The 21,550-nt window shown below is 42.4% G+C and overlaps 2 protein-coding genes across 5 annotated transcripts in view; one reads left to right on the forward strand and one right to left on the reverse strand.

The window, feature by feature from the left end:
- CTNNBIP1 (catenin beta interacting protein 1) overlaps positions 1–21,550 on the reverse strand; it is a 668,528-nt gene that overhangs the window by 285,638 nt on the left and 361,340 nt on the right. The gene's annotated exons all lie outside the window — the stretch shown is intronic.
- Positions 1–21,550, forward strand: part of UBE4B (ubiquitination factor E4B) — a 148,120-nt gene that overhangs the window by 86,750 nt on the left and 39,820 nt on the right. For all 4 annotated transcript variants that reach the window (XM_050787989.1, XM_050787997.1, XM_050788013.1 and 1 more), the window contains 7 exons: positions 4,413–4,496; positions 7,000–7,056; positions 8,118–8,234; positions 8,332–8,430; positions 9,979–10,092; positions 12,533–12,731; positions 14,923–15,061. In XM_050787989.1, the coding sequence (XP_050643946.1) occupies positions 4,413–4,496; positions 7,000–7,056; positions 8,118–8,234; positions 8,332–8,430; positions 9,979–10,092; positions 12,533–12,731; positions 14,923–15,061 (809 nt within the window). The remainder of the gene's footprint in view (positions 1–4,412; positions 4,497–6,999; positions 7,057–8,117; positions 8,235–8,331; positions 8,431–9,978; positions 10,093–12,532; positions 12,732–14,922; positions 15,062–21,550) is intronic.

A 21,550-nucleotide genomic window follows, 5' to 3' on the forward strand; every position in this document is an offset into this window, starting at 1 on the left:
TTCCCTGATGAAAGGGTTTCTATCAAATTTTCTTACAGTTTGCTGTATCATCACTTCCTTTTTTGTGACTACAGAGAATAACAGAGGCAATAGCTATAATTGGTATGATTCCTTTCACTCTGTTTTATACCTTAGATTATTTATAACGGTTAATTTTAAAACCTTTGAATTCTTGAGAATTGTGTTTTCAGCAGGCTTCAAAATATTTGTAAAAGAAGCAGCCAGGATCCAAGAATAAAAATTCCAGTTAGTGTTGTGTACTCTGTCTGGAATTCACTGACTGTTTATCTTAAATGATAATCTTACTGACTAATGGAAATATGAATGGCAGCATAGTGACCTTTTCTTCTCTAGAAGGATAAGTGAACTCTAAGGAAAATAAATCACTGTCAACCAGGCACGGTGGCTCATGCCTGTAATCCCAGCACTTTGGGAGGCTGAGGCGGGTGGATCGCCTGAGGTCAGGAGTTCGAGACCAGCCTGACCAATGTGGTGAAACCCTGTCCCTACTAAAAATGCAAAAATTAGCTGGGCATGGTGACAGGCTCCTATAATCCCAGCTACTTGGGAGGCTGAGGTGGGAGAATTGCTTGAACCCAGGAGACGAGCTTACAGTGAGCCGAGATTACGCCACTGCTTTCCAGCCTAGGCGACAGAGCAAGACTCTGTCTCAAAAAAAAAAAAAAAAAAAGTTACTGTCTTGGAAGGTTTAAGTGATGCACTACATTAGAGAGGTAATAGGTAGTAATTAGAATACTTTTCCTATTCAAGAAGATATCATTTGAGGAATCGAGTCGTTCTCTCTATATGAAATCAGCCCAGTGACCAGCTGACAGGGGTATATTGAGCCTACTTTATTCTAAACAGACTTACACAAGAGGAAATGACCTCTGTGTGTGTTTCGTTTGGTTGTTTCCTCATTACCAGCTTTAGGCAGAGAAGTCCCACATTTTTGAAATTTAGGTGAAATTCATATAACATAAAACCACCTTTTTTTTTTTGAGACGGAGTTTTGCTCTTGTTGCCCAGGTTGGAGTGCAATGGCGCGATCTCGGCTCACCGCAACCTCCGCCTCCCGGGTTCAAGCGATTCTCCTGCCTCAGCCTCCTGAGTAGCTGGGATTACAGGCGCCTGCCACCACATCTGGCTAGTTTTTTGTATTTTTAGTAGAGAGGGGGTTTCACCATGTTGGCCAGACTGGTCTCGAATTCCTGATGTCAGGTGATCTGTCCACCTCAGCCTCCCAAAGTGCTGGGATTACAGGTGTGAGCCAGCACACCCGGTCTCAAACCACCATTTTGAAGTGTACAATTCAGTGACATTTACTACGTTCACAGTGTTATATGACCACCACAGACCTGTTTAATTAATTAATTAATTAATTTTGAGGCAGAGTCTTTCTCTGTTACCCAGGCTGGAGTACAGCAGCACAGTTTCAGCTCACTGCAACCTCCGCCTCCTGGGTTCGAGTGATTCTCCTGCCTCAGCCTCCCAAGTAGCTGGGATTACAGGTGTATACCACCATGCCTGGCTAATTTTTGTATTTTTAGTAGAGACGGGATTTTGTCATGTTGGCCAGGCTGGTCTTGAACTCTTGGCCTCAAGTGATCCACCCATCTTGGCCTCCCAAAGTGCTGGGATTACAAGTGTGAGCCACAGCGCCTGGCCCAGACCTGTTTATTTTTAATCCCAGATTTCTGCTGACTTTTCAGCGACTCAGTGTTGAATACTCTTTGTCTTTTCTTATGTGCTACCATGTGTTTTATCTAGAAAGGAAATAACTGGGATCGAGCTGTTGAACTGAAAAACAGCAACTTACCATTTTGTCTTAAAAGAGTGGCAAATGTGAATTATTAAATCTTTGACTGAAATATCTACCTCCTTTTAATATTTGAGAAATATTCACAGATAAACAGCCGCTCGAATTTAGGACTGGAGGTGGACACTTAACAGTATTTTTAAATCAGTGCTGGGAAGTATTCATTTGAAAATTAAAGAATTATTTATAATATCTGGGTCAGGCCAGGCATGGTGGCTCACGCCTGTAATCCTAGCACTTTGGGAGGCCGAGGCAGGTGGATCGCCTGAGCTCAGGAGTTCGAGACCAGGCTGATGCAACATGGCAAAACCCCGTCTCTACTCAAAATACAAAAAATTAGCCGGGCACAGTAGTGCATGCCTGTAGTCCCAGCTACTTCAGAGGCTGAGGCGGGAGAATCTCTTGAACCCGGGTGGTGGAGGCTACATTTAGTCGAGATCATGCCACTGCACTCCAGCCTGTACAACAGAGTGAAACTGTCTGAAAAAAAAAAAAAGAAAAAGATTATGCATAGTAATATTTTGCCTATTGTATTTGTTTTTGTTTTTGTTTTTTTTTTTGAGACGGAGTCTCGCTCTGTCGCCCAGGTGGGAGCGCAGTGGCGCAATCTCGGCTCACTGCAAGCTCTGCCTCCCAGGTTCACGCCATTCTCCTGCCTCAGCCTCCCGAGTAGCTGGGACTACAGGCGCCCACCACCACGCTTGACTAATTTTTTTTTTTTTGTATTTTTAGTAGAGACGGGGTTTCACAGTGTTAGCCAGGATGGTCTCGATCTCCTGACCTCGTGATCCGCCCGCGTCGGCCTCCCAAAGCGCTGGGATTACAGGCGTGAGCCACCACGCCCGGCTATTTTGCCTATTGTAAATGAAGCCCTAATTGTACAAAAAGATAACTATACAAGAAAGTATAATTATATTTTACTTGTAGCCTTCTTGAAAAAAATTTTGGAGATTTTTCAGGATGACCAATTATGAAGCTAATTTTTGGTGATTCTGGAACTTCTGTTTGTCTTTTCTTCTTTTTTTTTTTTTTTTTTTTGTATTTTTTAGTAGAAACGGGGTTTCACCGTGTTAGCCAGGATGGTCTCGATCTCCTGACCTCGTGATCCGCCCGTCTCGGCCTCCCAAAGTGCTGGGATTACAGGCTTGAGCCACCGCGCCCGGCCCTGTCTTTTCTTCTTGATTACAATGTTGGCATTCCCCAATGACACACCTGAGTGTTACTTGTCCATTTTTATCTGGCTTATGAGAGCGAGTTACTTCTACCCTGGTTGTTGGAATTACAAAAACCATAGTATGATCTCTTCCAGAGCTGTGTTGATATCTCACAACACTCCACAGACTCTTTGTCATCCAGGGCACCTGTTTTTTGTACTGTGCTCTTTTAAACTATTAAGGTGCTCAGAATCATGGAATGAAATTAGTACCAAAGGGAATTTTTCAAGTTTTCTGGTGGCTACATAGTATACTCCTATTATAACTTGTTGGCATTCAGATTGTCAGCTGCTGTTTACAACATTTTCTATTTAATGTTATTAGCCATGAATCCCAACCAGCTTACTAAATGTGTTGATCACTGAGTGCATTGTGAAATTTGAAGATGAGCTAGACTGAGTAAATCTTGCATGGTGTTACCCAGTATTAATCCTAAATGTATAAAAGCAGATTTGAGTTCCTTTAAGTGCCAATAGCAGGTTAATGTATTAATTACACTATATGTGGAGGTAAGGCTTTCTAACTAAAGCTTTCTTTGTCAGTTTCAACCTTCACCAACTAGCTCTTTGCTCTAACTTAATTAAGTTTAATGTAATAATAATATTCGTTGTTGGCCTGTTTATCTTGTTTTCCTCAAAATAAATGGGGAAAGGCTTTTAAAAATTACTGATAGAGGGCCGGGTGTGGTAGCTCCCGCCTGTAATCCCAGCACTTTGAGAGGCTGAGGCGGGTGGATCACAAGGTCAGGAGTTCAAAACCAGCGTGGCCAACAAAGTGAAACCCTGTCTCTACTAAAAATGCAAAAATTAGGCGGGTGTGGTGGCAGGCACCTGTAATCCCAGCTGCTCGGGAGGCTGAGGCAGGAGAATCACTTGAACCCCAGAGGCAGAGGTTGCAGTGAGCCAAGACTGCACCATTGCACTCCAGTCTGGGCAACAGAGCGAGACTCTGTCTCAAAAAAAAAAGATAGATAGATAGATAGATAGATAGATAGATAGATAGATAGATAGAAAGAAAGAAGAACATATTAGTTGCTGAGATATGCAGAATTTAATTGAGTAGAGCAACGACCCCTGGAGAGTCCTTCAACAGGCTCCAAATGTATGGGTTTTGTTGAATTACGGGGGTCCTATCAGAGTATCAGAGTTCACCAAAATCCTCTTACTTCTGGAGAATTCAGCTGTATTACTTTATGGTTAGCCTTGTCAAAGAACAGGTCAACACTCTGGCTGAATTCTAGACTTTTATATGCAAAAAAGCTTTTCCCTGGGGAAGGAATGAAATTGCCTGGACACTCAGTTCTAGCACCTTATTTGACATACTTCCCATTCTTAGATTCTCTTAAACTTATATTTCTGATTTTGTTTTTTTTCTTATAGATATTTATCCCCATTTTACAAGGCCTGGCTCTTGCTGCCAAAGAGTGCTCCCTCGATAGTGACTACTTTAAATACCCCCTCATGGTAAAAATTTGTTCTTTTTCTTTAACTCATTCAATAGATGTTTTTCTTTCAGATTATTTTGACATATACTTTTCTTTCAGGTCCATGAGATCAACCTTGTTTTCAAATTTAAAACATGAAATCACTGTGTTGGCCATGCAGAGTGTTTGGTGTGCAGTGAGATGCATCAGTGAAGACAGTTAGCAGCCTGGTACATCTTCCACCTATCCAAGTCCTAGACAGGAGTTAGTGATGCACTTATTACAATGTACTTTGTATAGCTTATGAAAAAGATAACTGTCTCCTAGCAATGAGCATACCATAGTTGGGATGAAATTTTGTTACTTAAAAACAAAAACTATTAAAAATGCAAATAAAAAAGGCAAAGCTGTACATACTAAGAAAATGAATACAATTTTATCTTTATGTGTTTACTTTGTGCAGAAACTCTTAGGGTAGCTCTCTTGTTCAACCCCCCCTCCCCCCCGCCGTTTCCTAAGGTCATACACTTATCTGCAGGCTTTACTTGGGAAGCAGAAATCTGCTTAGCTCTTTAAGGCACTTACAGCAGGCATACGTAGTGGACAGAAGCTTCAGCTAGATTCCCATGGGGAGTCTTGAATGTTTTAAAAATGCTGAAACTAGAATGAAAATTAGAAGCTCTTTTCTGTTCTGAATTTGCTTATTTGAAATTTTGAGAGAAAAATATTTTAAAGTATTACTGAATATTTTCATTGCAGAAGTATAAAGGAAAAAATATCAAAATGAAATTCACTTATTCTGTGTATAAATTAAGTCTTATGTAAATTGAGACCATGGTTGTTTTCTTACTGTATTTATTTCTTTTACTCATTCCACTGATTGGATTCCATTATACCATGAATTCATTACTGACGATCTGTTCTGTGCTAGACACTGGGGATACAGCAGCTAGGAAGACAAGGTCCCTCTCCTCAAGACACTTATAATCTGCGAAAATAAGAGCTACAGCACAACAGTTGAACAGATACTGTGATAAATGTTAAAACAGAGCTGTGCACAAAGGGTGCATTTATCTATTTAAAAAATTCAAACCTATCATGACACGAAAATGCTACAAGAATGCTGGGAATTTAGAAGGTGAAACCAGAATTCCTGCTTTAAAAAATAATTTTAAGTGGATTTATGCCAGAGCTCTTTCCATTGTACGTGTTATTAGGGCCCCTGATAAAATTCTTTGAATCTTTATGTGTTGTTCTGCCTTAGGCAGGTAAAAGGAAGTGAAATAATCTGATTGTTTGAGTTCAGTGATGAAATGTTTTAGTGAACACTAATTATCACTGTATTATGTCGATGTTCCTTCATGGGATTGTTGGCTTTTGGGTTGTGGTGTGAATTAGCTTGATGTTTCAGTGAGGAGCTTTTAGCATCTGATATCAACAAAATGTCCTTTTGGTCAAAAGACAGAGGCCTTCATTGTGGTAGACAATGATTTCATTTTGTGCCATTATTGATGCTTGTATAATAACGAGGGTGCAGTGAGTGAGAGGGTACGATAGTGAGAGGCAGGAAGAGGAAGACTGTTGAAGCTAAAATCAGAAATAATTGTGATCATTCTCTAGGTCAGTGGATGCTGCTGTGCCATACCTTGGAATCAGCTGGGGATCTTTAAAGGTGTTTCTGCCTGGCTCCCCGCCTCAGACCTCGTGATTTAATTCACCAGCGGTGTGGCATGGCATTGGGGTTTCCAAAGGCTTCCCATGTGATCCTAATATGCAGCCAGGTTTGTGAACTCCTGCCCTAGGCAGTGAGAATGCTTCCTTCTGAGTCGGCTGCCTGAACCTCAGAGGCATCTCAACGTTGTGTCAGTGCCTAAATGGACTCTTCAGCTCATGTAGCAACTTCTAGAGCTGTGCCCGAATCACAGAGGAAATTAACTGTTTAAAATAACATTGATTGAGTTACCGTGGGTCTGTTAAATTATGTTTATGTCCCTAAAAAGTGTTTTTTGTAGTTCTCTAATGTTAGGATGGTTGGAGCTCTGAAGGAAAGTGTTGGAATTCTTAAAAGTACTAGACATCTTGAAACCAAGTTATGCTTTTAAATATGTTTTGAATGTGATAGCTTACTAAATTGTAATTATTTATAGTCATGTTTAACACTGGCAAGAGGAGCCATCTAAAGTTTATGAAATAAATATTTTTGACATGGAAAGATATGAAGTGGAAAAACTTTTTTTTGTATAAACATATATAGATAGATACAGTACACAAAAATATATCTGGAAAACTGTTGCTCAAAATATCAATAGAGGTTATCTTTGAGGGTAAAGCTTGAGTAATTTTGAGTTTCATTTTATATTTCTGTTTTATTTCCAGTTTTTCACATTGCATGTGTATTAGTTTATTAATCAGAAAAAGTAGTAAAGCTGCTGCCATTTTAGAGGGAATGCATTTATAGCAGCAGTTAAAGCTGTTTCTTGATGCTACAAATGACAGTCAGTTTAAGATGAAATGCATTTAAATGACTCTGATCTTATTTCTAGGCACTAGGTGAGCTCTGTGAAACCAAGTTTGGAAAGACACACCCTGTGTGCAATTTGGTAAGCACTCACCTGATGGGCTTGCACGTTTTCAGTGAATATATCGTAACCCAGAAGGCATTCCTCCAGTGAGATGACCTGGAAAACTTCTCTTGAAGGACATTTAGGTGTAGGCGGAGGTAACGTGTCTGGGAGGCTCTCAACTGTTACACTGTTGTTAGACACGTTATTTCCTGCATTACAGTGTTCGTTTCTATGATTTTTTTCCCGTTTTTTGCCCCCAAGAATCTTGCTCTATCACCCAGGCTGGATGGAGTGCAATGGTGCGATCTTGGCCCACTGCAGCCTCCGCCTCCTGGGTTCAAGTGAGTCTCGTGCCTCAGCCTCCCAAGTAGTTGGGAATACAGGCACGCATCACCATGCCAGGCTAATTTTTTTGTATTTTTAGTAGAGATGGGGTTTTACCATGTTGGCCAGGCTGGTCTCGAACTACTGACCTCAGGTGATCCCCCCTGCCTCGGCCTCCCAAATTATTGGGTTACAAGCGTGAGCCACTGCACCGGGCCTGTTTTTTTTCCTGGACAAATATTGTACAACTAAACTAACAAGTGCTATGGAAAAGTTATTTGAGTCCTTTGGTGGTATAAGTAAGAAGAGTTCATTTGAACTTCATCAAATAGTATCCTGCAACTTTAAAATTCTTTTTTTTTTTTTTTTTTTGAGACAGAGTCTCACTCTGTCACCCAGGCTGGAGTAGCGCAGTGGCGCAATCTTAGCTCACTGCAACCTCTGCCTCCTGGGTTCAAGCAATTCTCTTGCCTCAGCCTCCCTAGTAGCTGGGATTACAGGCGCACACCACCATGCCCCGCTAATTTTTGTATTTTTAGTAGAGACGAGGTTTCTCCATATTGGCCAGGGTTGTCTCGGACTCCTGACCTCAGGTGACCCACTCCCACTCTCATTGGCCTCCCAAAGTGCTGGGATTACAGGCGTGAGCCACCGTGCCTGGCTGAAACATAATAATATCTTTTGAAAATATAGAGGAGCTGGAGGGTTTTCATTACATTTTTACTTCATCGGCCTGTTGAGTGCCTGACTGGCCTCTTCCATCTTCTGCCTAGGTTGCTTCTTTGCCGTTGTGGTTGCCGAAATCCTTAAGTCCTGGCTGTGGGCGGGAGCTGCAGAGACTCTCTTACTTGGGGGCTTTCTTCAGCTTCTCAGTCTTTGCGGAAGATGATGTAAGTATAGTGGCTACTTGCACTTTGCCGCCCTTCTATTCAGATTCTTTCCCAAATGTACATTATATGTTGATTGCATTTTTCCTTCTTTTTCCAGGTTAAAGTGGTTGAAAAATACTTCTCAGGGCCTGCCATTACCCTGGAAAACACTCGTGTGGTTAGCCAATCATTGCAGCATTACTTAGAGCTCGGAAGGGTAAGCGTTCAGAAAACAAACCCAGAGGAAGTAGCAAAGATGAACTCCAGATAGGGAGCTTTTATTTTGTAGACTGGACGATGCCCAGTAGACAAACGGCTAACAAAAGCCAATTCAATCTTACATAAAAAAGATAAACTATAAGTAAGTAACCTGTGTCTTGAATAACAGGTTGTAACAACAGCAGTATGCTGCCTTTGTATGTAGTGTCACTGGGAGCTGGTCCTGAGCTTAGTGGCCCGGCTCCTTCTCCAGCTGGTCCTTAGGCATTTACACTGTGAGGGTGAGCAAGAGTTGTTAGTTTGCACACACCTTCACTGACTTGCTTATCCCAAATCCTGATTAATATGTCTTCAGTTCTCAAACTTAAAGGCAGAGAAGGGCCGGGTGTGATGGCTCACACCTGTAATCCCTTTGGGAGGCTGAGGTGGGTGGATCACCTGAGGTCAGGAGTTTGAGACCAGCCTGGCCAACATGACAAAACCCGTCTCTACTAACAATACAAAAATTAGCCAGGTGTGGCAGCACGTGCCTGTAATCCCAGCTACCCAGCTACTCGGGAGGCTGAGGCACAATGATCGCTTGAACCCAGGAGGTAGGGGTTGCAGTGAGCCGAGATCATGCCACTGCATATCAGCCTGGGCGACAGAGCAAGACTCCATATCAAAGAAAGAAAAAAGGCAAAGAAGTTACAGGCTTGGGTATCTAAGGTAATTTTGATCATGGGAAGGAAGTAACAAAGGCTATTTTATTAAAACTCTAACTGCTGGCTGGGTTCGTGGGCTCACGCCTATAATCCCAACACTTTGGGAGGCCGAGGTGGGCGGATCTCGAGGTCAGGAGGTAGAGACCATCATGGCCAATATGATGAAACTTCGTCACTACTAAAAATACAAAAATTGACCGAGGTAGGTGGATCACAAGGTCAGCAGTTCAAGACCAGCCTTACCAACATGGTGAAACCCCATCTTTACTAAAATACAAAAAAAAAATTAGCTGGGCTGGTGACAGGCGCCTGTAATCCCAGCAACTTGGGAGGCTGAGGCAGGAGAATCGCTTGAAACCGGAAGGCGGAGGTTGCAGTGAGCCAAGATGTGCCACTGCACTGTAGTCTGGCCAATAAGAGCAAAACTCTGTCTCAAAAAAAAAAAAAAAAAATTAGCTGGGCGTGGTGGCACGTGCCTGTAGTCCCAGCTACTCGGGAGGCTGAGGCAGGAGAATCGCTTGAACCTGGGAGGCGCAGGTTGCAGTGAGCCAAGATTGCACCACTGCACTCCAGCCTGGCAACAGAGCTAGACTCTGTCTCAAAAAAAAAAAAAAACTGTAACTGCCTACCTCCCCCACTCCATATTCTGCTTTCATGCAGATTACCTTGACATAGTTGAATATGGATGTTTCTTATATTCTTCTTTCACTCAGGATTGTCTGAAATGAGTAGAAGTGGGAGAGGAGAGAACATGGGAAGTAGGCTAGCTGTTCATGAAGTCAAAAAGGAATCGTGTGCAAAATAGTTTTAATTTATTTCTTCTTTTTAAAAATAAATTTCAGCAAGAGCTTTTTAAGATTCTGCATAGTATTTTGTTAAATGGCGAAACCCGTGAGGCTGCTCTCAGTTACATGGCGGCTGTCGTCAATGCCAATATGAAGAAAGCACAGATGCAGGTAGGATTCCTACACACTGCTTTTCACTGTTCGTCAAATTCATTCATCTGACCCAGATTTAGTCAGCACCTACCAGGCACTGTTCTAGGAATGGGGGTACAGTATTGAACAAGGTAGACAAGCTTCCTGCTTTTGTGGAGCCCGTGTTCCACAGGGTAAACAAGTACACATATAAATACATGATTTTAGACAGTTGTATAATCAATGAAGAAAACAGAGCAAAGTAAATGACATGAGAAGAACTTAGTTACCAGAAGGAAGGTCTGAAGGTGATTTGTGATTGGGTGGCAGGAAAGGCCTCCCTGAGGAGGTGAGGTTTGTTTCATAGGAAGGAGCCAGCCGTTGTAGTGGCTGAGAAAAGAGCTGTCCAAGGTAGAAACGAAGCAGCTTTGGTACAAGCCCAGCATGCAGGCTTTTGTGGCTGGAGAAGAGTGAACAGGAGGGAATGGCAGGTCCTGGAGTTAGTGGGTAGGCAGGGCTCCATCGGGTTGGGTTTACATGATCAGAACTGTCATGGGAGGGTTCTTAGCAGGGAAATCACAAAAGCTGCATGTAGATGGACCAAAGCGGAAGAGGGCAGCCAGGAACAGACCCAAGGAGGCAGCTGCAAGGGCGTGAGTGCTTCGGTCCAGGTGAGACAGGCCAGTGGCTATGGCTGCTTTGCCAGAGAAGAAAAGGGCATCCTTCCTTGAATAGTAATAAATAATGAATGAATGACGTGACACGTATACTCAGAAGCAAAAAACGTAGAGAGAAGAGCATAGATCTGGTGGTTTCTGATCGTGGTTCCACCATGTACTAACTTAGACAGTTACTCCTCTGTGCCTCCGTTTCCTCATCTGCTAAGTGGGGGTACTACTAGTACTGGGTTATTATATATAAAGCTGTTAGGATGGTGCCCGGTACACAGTGATCACTCAACCAGTATTAACTATCATTCTTATCATTGTTGTATTATTATTTTTTTCTTAATAGAAGTAATCAAGTTACATTGTTATATTGTTAATGCAAGAGTGTGCTGATGCTGTCACCTAGAGAAACAATGTCACATGATAACAAGTGGAACTACTTGTTTTGATGCTCTTGAGGGAAATAAAGAGGAGAAAGAGGCCGGGCATGGTGGCTCAGGCCTGTAATCTCAGCACTTGGGAGGCCAAGGTGGGAGGATCGCTTGAGCCCAGTCATTTGAGACCAGCCCTGGCAACATAATGAGACCCCATCTCTACAAAAAATACAGAAATTATCTGGGCATGGTGGCTGGCGCATACCCACAGTTTCAGCTACTTGGGAGGCTGAGGCGAGAGGATCACTTGAGCCAAGGAGGTCGAGATCAGCCTGGGCAACATAGGGAGATCCTGTCTCTACAAAAAAAATAAAAAATTTAGCTCAGTGTAGTGGCATACACCTGTAGACCCAGTTATTCAGGAGGCTAAAGTGGGAAGATTGCTTAAGCCCAGGAGGTTGAGGCTGTAGTGAGCTATGTTTGCACCACTGTACTACAGCCCGGGCAACAGAGTAAAACCCTGTCTCAAAAAAAAAAAAAGAAAGAAATATTTATTGTGTTTCTACTTACTAATTTTGAGGCTCAGGCAAATCACTTCAGGGTCTCTGAGTCTTTATTTTCTCCTGTATAAAATGTTAACAGCAGTATTACTGACCTGTAAGAATTATTGTGATGGTTCAGTAAAAGAATGTAGAAAATGGCTGGGCGTGGTGGCTCATGCCTGTAATCGAGCACTTTGGGAGGCCGAGGCAGTTGGATCACCTGAGGTCAGGAGTTCGAGACCAGCCTGGCTGACATGGTGAAACCCCGTCTCTACTAAAAATACAAAAAATCAGCCGGGCATGGTGGCGGGTACCTGTAATCCCAGCTTCTGGGGAGGCTGAGGTAGGAGAATCGCTTGAACCTGGAAGTGGGGATCGCGCCACTGCATTCTAGCCTGGGCAACAAGAGCGGAACTCCGTCTCAAAAAAATAAAAAATAAAAAGAAATGTATAAAATGCCTCTTGCATAAATAATAATTATATAATAGGTGGTATTCAACAAGTAGCACCTGCTAATACAGAATTAATGGAATGACAGTGGTGATGATATGTATGTCTTCTCATTGACTTTAGGATACAGTTATGCTTGAAAGTTCAGTCTGCTTTCTTATAAAGGCCAAAATTTCTATTCATGTTGTTATTTTAAATACTTTTTCTTGGCTGGACACAGTGGCTCACCCCTGTAATCCTAGCACTTTGGGAGGCCGAGGTAGGCAGATCACTTTAGGTCCCAGCTACTTGGGAGGCTGAAGTGGGAGGATTGCTTGAGCCTGGGAGGCAGAGGTTGCAGCCAAAATCACACCCCTTCACTCTAGCCTGGGCAACAGAGTGAGACCCCATCTCAAAAATATTTTTTTTAATGTTTAAAAATACTTTTTCTTTTCATCTTTCACAGACAGATGATAGATTGGTATCTACAGATGGATTTATGCTGAATTTCCTTTGGGTACTGCAGCAGCTAAGTACAAAAATCAAGTTAGAAACAGTTGATCCCACGTATATTTTTCACCCAAGATGTCGGATTACTCTTCCAAATGATGAGACGCGTGTGAATGCCACGATGGAAGATGTGAATGACTGGCTGACTGAACTCTGTGAGTACTGTGTTCACGACTCGGTCATTAAAACACTGCTAGTGTTTTATCTTACCTACGTGCTAGTAATTCCTCACAGATTGTTACCACCTCACCATAAAATGAACTTATGAGATAGAGAAACATAATAAAAATTAATATAGTTGGCCGGGCGTGGTGGCTCATACCTATAATCCCAGCACTTTGGGAGGCCGAGGCAGGCAGATCACAAGGTCAGGAGTTCAAGACCAGCCTGACCAACATGGTGAAACCCCGTCTTTACTAAAAATACCAAAGTTAGCTGGGCATGGTGGTGCGCGCCTATAATCCGAGCACTTTGGGAGGCTGAGGCGGGCAGATCACGAGGTCCGGAGTTCATGACCAGCCTGACCACCATGGTGAAACCATGTCTCTACTAAAGATACAAAAATTAGGAGGTGTGGTGGTACGCTCCTGTAATCCCAGCTACTCAGGAGGCTGAGGCAGGAGAATCGTTTGAACCTAGGAGGCGGAGGTTGCAGTGAGCCGCAATCATGCCACTGCGCTCCAGCCTGGGCAACAGAGTGAGACTCTGTCTCAAAAAAAAAAAAAACAGGCGAGGCGCGGTGGCTCATGCCTGTAATCCCAGCACTTTGGGGAGGCTGAGGTGGGCGGATCATGAGGTCAGGAGATCGAGACCATCCTGGCTAACATGGTGAAACCCCGTCTCTACTAAAAATATTTTTTAAAAAATTAGCCAGGCATGGTGGCGGGTGCCTGTAGTCCCAGCTACTTGGGAGGCTGAGGCAGGAGAATGGCGTGAACCTGGGAGTCGGAGCTTGCAGTGAGCAGAGATTGAGCTACTGCACTCCAGCCTGAGCGACAGAGCGAGACTCCGTCTCAAAAAAAAAAAAAAAAAAAAGATACAAATTGAAAAAACATTTGAGTTATCATATGAGTTATCATAATATATCTATAAACAAGCTGAAACCAAAGTAATGAAATAGAATGTAAGTTTTCAAAGAAGTAGATGACATTTCACCAATTTATTTAACCTATCTAAAGTGAATTCTGGTGATTCATAGAAAAAATTATAATACTGTTGTTCTTAATAATTCTGCTTTTCAGGATATATTCCCAAAGTTGGAGGAAAAAGGAATAATTTTATTTACATAAATCCTCCCAGTAGTACTATTACTTATAATAGAAAAAAATTAGAAAAAGGAAATATGCAGGGAAACGGCTCTGGAATCAGTAGTTTATTAACAGAATTTAATACCATTTCAAGATTTAAATATTTCTGTATTGTATTGAAAAATGGAGATTTTATACAATACATCAGTAAGGAACATCACCAAAGATTGTGGATGGGCTGGGAATGGTGGCTCACATCCATAATCCCAGAACTTTTGGAGGCTGAGATGGGAGGATAGCTTGAGCCCAGGAGTTCAAGACCAGCCTGGGCAAAATAGGGAAACCCCATCTCTACAAAGAAAAAAATTAGCCCAGCATGGTGGCACACGCCTGTGTTCCCAGCCACCCAGGAGACTGAGGCAGGAGGATCACCGGAGCCCGGGAAATCAAGGCTGCAGTGAGCTGTGATCTTACCACTGCACTGTAGCCTAGGTGACAGGGTAAGACCCTCTCTCAAAAAAAAAAAAAAAGATTGTGATGGACATCTATATACACATTTAACGAGGTAGGACAGAATACCTGGTCCCTGCATGGAGCTAACAGGAATTCTCTTCTTCTTGTAGCATTGTTTAAGTTTATAATTGCAAAAGTATCCTTAAACGTCTGGCCAGGCATGGTGGCTCACACCTATAATCCCAGCACTTTGGGAGGCCAAGGAGGGTGGATTACCTGAGGTCAGGAGTTCGAGACCAGGCTGGCCAACGTGGTGAAACCTCGTCTCTCCTAAAAATGCAAAAGTAGCCAGGTGTGGTGGTGCATGCCTGTAATCCCAGCTACTAGGGAGGCTGAGGCAGGAGAATCACTTGAACCTGGGAGACAGAATTTGCAGTAAGCCAAGATTGCGCCATTGCACTTATGCCTGGGTGACAAGAGCAAAACTCCAGCTCAAATAAATAAATAAATAAATAAATAAATAAATAAATAAATGTATCTTTAAACTTCATAAAAATTCAAATGTAATTTCTCTTCTGAATTGAGCTTTTTCTCTGATTGAGACATGTAATAGATTTTATTTAGGGAATGATGTTATTTTTCCTAGATGGCGATCAGCCTCCATTTTCTGAGCCGAAATTCCCTACGGAGTGCTTCTTTCTCACCCTGCATGCTCACCACCTGTCTATTCTGCCTAGTTGCCGTCGCTATATCCGCAGACTCCGGGCTATCCGGGAGCTCAATAGGTATGTGCCATGATGCCGTGTCCTGGGATTGCCTGAGTTACCATTTTTTTTGTCAGGGGCAAGCAATTCCATTGTGAACAGTAGTTTTGAATGTTGGGGGAGGTATGTATGTTATATAGTGTTCTGTCTGCCTCCACCACCACATCCACGTTCCTCAGTTGTCCAGAGTTCTTTAACTGGTGAAGTGATCCAAACCTTGATTTCTGAGAGTCCTGAACCCTGGGTATTTCACTCTGTTTATGGTTACTACAGACTTCCATTAACTTTTCCAGCTGGGCATACATTACCAGCAGGCACTTTAAACTTTAAAACTTTAAAAGATCCCCTGGGTTTCAGACATACCCCTTTTTCCCTGGACTGTGAAAAAGTAACCATGGTTTCCCTTGATAACCAAGATCATTTACTCCTGCCCACATGTAATTCTCTTTTTGGCTTGTTCTGTGGCATGAGGCGTCCAAAATGGCCAAATAGCAGCCTCAGATTTCCAATTCATTAACACCATTGTTATGTTTCTTACTCTAAGCATTTTTTGCTGTGTACTAACACCAACAAACAGAAGTCACAGGAACACAGAAGCAAATATTATTGAGCAGGTCATCTGAAATAATAATGAAACCACTTCTGCTTTTTGGTCTAGAACCTGTGTAGTCTGACTTTGAGAGAAACTGAATCATATTTATATCTCTGTATCTACCTTGCCTAAATCACTTACTAATTCTTTTTGTTTGTTTGTTTGTTTTTTGAGATGGAGTCTCGCTCTGTTGCCCAGGCTGGAGTGCAGTGGTATGATCCCAGCTCTCTGCAACCTCTGCCTCCCAGGTTCAAGCAATTCTCCTGCTTCAGCCTTCCGAGTAGCTGGGATTACAGATGTGCACCACCACGCCCAATTTTTTTTTTTTTTTTTTTGATAGAGTCTTGCTCCGTCCAGGCTAGAGTCCAATGGCGTGATCTCGGCTCACTGCAACCTCTGCTGCCTGGGTTCAAGCAATTCTCCTGTCTCAGCCTCGTGAGTAGCTGGGACTACAGCTGCACACCGCCATGCCTGGCTAATTTTTCTGTATTTTTTGTAGAGACAGGGTTTCACCATATTGGTCAGGCTGGTCTCAAACTGCTGACCTCAGGTGATCCACCCACCTTGGCCTCCCAAAGTGCTAGGATTACAGGTGTGAGCCACCGTGCCTGGCCAATTTTTGTATTTTTTGTAGAGACGGAGTTTCGCCATGTTGGTCAGGCTGGTCTCAAATTCCTGACCTCAGGTGATCCGACCACCTCTGCCTCCCAAAGTGCTGAAATTACAGGTGTGAGCCATCACACCTGGCCTAAAATCACTTATTAATTCTAATGTTACCCTGCAGATTCTTTATGATTTACTTTCTACACATAATCATGTCTATAAATGATGACAATTTTATTTCTTATGCTTTTTTTTTTCATGCCTTAGTGCCTGGGCTGTAATTTTTAGTACAATGTTGAATAGAAATAACCTTGAAATTTCCATCTTGTTTCAATTAGTGGAGGAAAGCTTTCTATATATCCTCAGTTACCAGATTAAGAAAATTTCCTTTTATTTCAATAGTTAATTTCCTTAGCACTAGTTGAATTTTATTAAATGCTTTTGCCATATCCATTGAGAAGACCAGACTTTTTTTCTCCTCTATTCTGTTAATATGGTTGAATTATATCAGTTGGTTTTCTGTTATTAAACCAGTCTTTCACTCTTCAAGTAAACTTAACTTTATATTAATGTTTTTATATCTAATAGGATATACAATTTGCTAATATTCTGTTCAGGATTTTTGCATGTGTCCAAAAGAAAGCCTGACCTATAATTTTCATTTCTTGTTAAGTGCATCTCAAATTTTGGTATCAAGGTTATGCTGCCTCATAGAAGAAACTGGGGGCTGGGCGCAGTGGCTTACACCTGTAATCCCAAGCACTTTGGGAGGCCAAGGTAGACGGATCACCTGAGGTCAGGAGGTGGAGGCTAGCCTGGCCAACATAGTGAAAACCTGTCTCTACTAAAAATACAAAACTTAGTCGGGCATGGTTGGTGCAAGCCTGTAATCCCAGCTACTCGGGAGGCTGTAGCAGGAAAATTGCTTGAACCTGGGAGGCGGAGGTTGTAGTGAGCCAAGACCGAGCCACTGCATTCCAGCCTGAGCAAGAGAGTGAGACTCCATATCAACAAAAGAAAAAAGAAAAAGAAGGACTGGAGAATATTCTCCTGTTTTTTATGTTCCCTGGAAGTTTATTGTATAAGAATTATGTTGTTTCTTCCTTAAATGTCAGAAAATATTCAGTGATGAAGCTGTCAGGGCTTAAGAGTTTTCTGTGTGGGGATGTTTTTAATTATGGATTTAAGTCCGTTAACATATATAGGACTATTTAGATTTTCATTACATCTTGTGTCAGTTTTTCTAAAGTTTGAAAATGTTTTGGCATGAAGTTGTTCATAATGTCCTTTTATCATTTTAATGTCTGTGGGATCCTTATTATTTCTGCTTTTATTTATTTATTTTATTTTTTGAGAGGAGTTTCGCTCTTGTTGTCTAGGCTTGTTGCCCAGGCTGGAGTGCAGTGGTGCAATCTCGGCTCACCGCAACCTCCACCTCCTGGGTTCCAGTGATTCTCTTGCCTCAGCCTCCTGAGTAGCTGGGATTACAGGCATGTGCCACCACGCCCAGCTAGTTTTGTATTTTTAGTAGAGACAGGGTTTCTCCATGTTGGTCAGGCTGGTCTTGAACTCCTGACCTCAGGTGATCGCCTGCCTAGGCCTTGCTGGGATTACAGGCCTGAGCCATCGCACCCAGCCCATTTTAATTTGCTTTCTGCTGCCTCTTAAGATGGATATTTAGATCATCCCTTTCAACTCTTTTGCTTATGTGTATATTTAAGACTATTTTGTTTCCCTCTTAGTGTGACCTTAGCTTCATCCCTCATTTTTGGTTTATCATATCTTATTACTCAGTTCAAAACGTTTTCTAATTTTTGTTTTATCATATATAACCTGTGGGGTATTTCAAAATATATTATTTAAATTCTAGGTTCTTAGGGTATTTGTCTATGTATCTTTTGTTGATTGATTTCTAGCTAAATTCCATTATGGTAAGAAAACATAATATATTATATATATAAAATATAAAATATAATATATGTGATTTGTGTGTTTTGAAGTTTATTGAGACTTACTGTGTAGCCTTTTACATTAGTAGACCTGAAAAGACTGCTATCTGTGTTGTTTTTACAGTATTCCACGTTTATTATTTAGGTCAAGTTTGTTAATTTTCTGTTCAAGTTTTCCTTATATCTAATGATTTTATCAGCTTATAATATCAATTACTGGGAGAAGCTTATAAAAATTTCAAACTGTGATTGTGGATTTATCTATTTCTTTATCCTCCGATGGATTACCTCCTGGGATACCATCACTCCCACTGGCTTTAGAGGGTCCATTTCAATAGAACTATCTAGAACCTTTGCTCCTGGCTTGCAACAGATAGCCTTTATTGTGCTTTCCAGAGACATTTATGTTCACCTCATGTGTGTATTTTTCAATGCTGTGATATAAGAAGTATCTTCTAGGACATAGTTGGGATGTGTGTATGTGTATTGGAAAGAGGATTATCTGAGCAAATCACATATGGTAAATCCAATAATTAATTTTCTAAGCTCTTTAAGTTTTGAATCATTTCCTCTGAATTAGATCAAAGAATATTTGGCAACACAGCTTCATTCAGTATAGGTCACTGTCAATTCAAAGTTTCGGTCAACTAGTTGGTTGCACAATATGAACGTCTCCCAACTCAGAATAATACTGAATCCAGGGTCTCTGGTAGGTATAATCATGTCAGTGATTTTAGCCCTACATAGAAGTATATCAGCATTTTCTTCTCTTGCTGATCAAGCATCCTCAGAATCCATTCCCATACATAACCCTACATAACCGTCATGTTTCTACAGTACATATGTGGTAGGTAGAATAATGGTGTCTCAAAGGTGCCCACATCCTGGTCTCGCAACCTGTGAATATGTTATCTAAGTTGATTAAAGGAACTTTGCAGTTGTGGTATCAGGTTCATGATCTTGAGCTGGGGAGATTATCCTGATTTATATGGGTAGGTCCAGTGTCATTGCAAAGGTCTTCATAAGAGGGAATCAGGAGGGTCAGAGGGAGAGATGGAATGTGATGGGGAAGCAGAGGTTAGAGTGGTTTGGAGTCATGAGCCAATCGGTAACTTCTGTAAGCTGGAAAAGGCGAGGAAACTTGTTTTCCCCTAGGGCCTCCAGAAGGAATCATCCCTGCTGACCCCTTTTAGACTTCCAGAACTCTAAGACTATAATTGTGTGGTTTGGAGCCACTGAGGTTATGGTAACTTCTTATAGCAGCAGTAGAAAACTAGCATAACTCATTAACAAATCTTGCCATTTTTTTTCTCCAAATGTTTGCTTCTCCTGCATCCAATTTTGTAATAAGGCCATAAGGATAGTCCTTGATCTGATTCTAGTTGTGGTTCTGGAAGCAATGAAGGATGATGGGATAGAACCTAGGGGAAAATAGCATTCCTGCAAGATGACTACCTCCAATGAGGTCATTATAGAAACTGCTTCTGCTAGCAAGCAAGACTCAGGGAATTTAAAGATTTGGGTTGGAGTCAGCTAGTTCTCCCAGACCCCTCCATTTGAACTCTTTGGGTCCCAGTCTTTGCCTTAACTTTGAGATAAGAGGTCCAGTAAAGTTATTAATTTCTTCTGTACTGTAATTTGTAGAACTGGAGCTGCTCCTTTACAGTGGTCTTAGAAACTTCCTGGTTCATTCACATTTCCTTGAGATGAGAATTTAAAATCTGAAGACTGTCATTTTTTTTTTTTCTATTAACTCTGCAACATAATTAGAGGTAGCCACTCCACCTCCTCATTCCAGATCACCAGTGATCATTTATATAGCTGTTTCTCTACTCAGAGCCTTGGGCTACCAGTGTTTCATCCTCAAATAATAATTGTATCTTCACCATCCAGCCCAATTAAACAGCTGATCCCAGAGACCCATTTTTTTCGTGAAGTCCTGTTACCTATAAACTCTTGTGATACCAGTAACCATATAGGTCGATATCTTAGTTTCCTATGACTGCAGCAACAAATTACCACAACTTTAGTCACTTAAAACAACACATACTACTATCTTACAGTTCTGAAGTCAGGAGTCCTAAAATCGGCCAGGCAGAGTGGCTTACGCCTGTAATCCCAACACTTTGGGGGGCCAAGGTGGGCAGATCACATGAGGTCAAGAGTTCGAGACTAGCCTGGCCAACATGGTGAAACCTCCTCTGTACTAAAAATACAAAAATTAGCAGGGCATGGTAATACATGCCTGTAGTCCCAGCTACTCAGGAGACTGAGGCAAGAATCTCTTGAACCTGGTAGACGGAGGTTGCAGTGAACCGACATTGTGCCACTGCACTCCAGCCTGGGCTACAGAGTGAGACTCCGTCTCAAAAACAGAAGTCTTAAGATCAAGGTTGCATTCCCTCCGGAGGCTCTAGGGGAGAATCTCCTTTGCCTTTTCCATCTTCTAAAAGCTGCCTATGTTCCTCTGCTCATCACCACCACCTCCCACCCCACCCCCACACTGCCTTACTGTATTTTCCGAGCTAGCAACATAGTATCTTTAGATCTCCTTCTCTTGCCTGGTATATACCAGCACTTTGGGAGGCTGAGGTAGGTGGATCACTTGAAGTCAGGAGTTTGAGACCAGCCTGGCCAACATGGTGAAACCCTTTTCTACCAAAAAATACAAAAATTAGCCAGGCATGGTAACACACCCTTGTAGTCCCTGCTGCTAGGAGGCTGAGGTGTAAGAATTGCTTGAACCCGGGAAGTAGAGGCTGCAATGAGCTGAGATCGTGCCACTGCACTCCAGGGCAACAGAGTGAGAGACCTTGTCTCAAAAAACCAAAAAACAAGGCCACGCATGGTGGCTCATGCCTGTAATCCCAGCACTTTGGGAGGCTGAGGCAGGCGGATCATTTGAGATCAGAAGTTGGAGATCAGGCCGGGCGCGGTGGCTCAAGCCTGTAATCCCAGCACTTTGGGAGGCCGAGACGGGCGGATCACGAGGTCAGGAGATCAAAACCATCCTGGCTAACACGGTGAAACCCCGTCTCTACTAAAAAATACAAAAAACTAGCCGGGCGCAGTGGCGGGCGCCTGTAGTCCCAGCTACTCGGGAGGCTGAGGCAGGAGAATGGCGTGAACCCGGGAGGCGGAGCGTGCAGTGAGCTGAGATCCGGCCACTGCACTCCAGCCTGGGCGGCAGAGCGAGACTCCGTCTAAAAAAAAAAAAAAAAAAAAAAAAAAAAAAAAAAGAAGTTGGAGATCAGCCTGGCCAACATGTTGAAACCCCATCTCTACTAAAAATACAAAAATTAGCCAGGCCTGGTGGCAGGTGCCTGTAATCCCAGCTACTTGGGAGGCTGTGGCAGGAGAATCGCT

Source organism: Macaca thibetana, chromosome 1, assembly GCF_024542745.1.
Source record: "Macaca thibetana thibetana isolate TM-01 chromosome 1, ASM2454274v1, whole genome shotgun sequence".
Classification (NCBI taxonomy): domain Eukaryota; kingdom Metazoa; phylum Chordata; class Mammalia; order Primates; family Cercopithecidae; genus Macaca; species Macaca thibetana.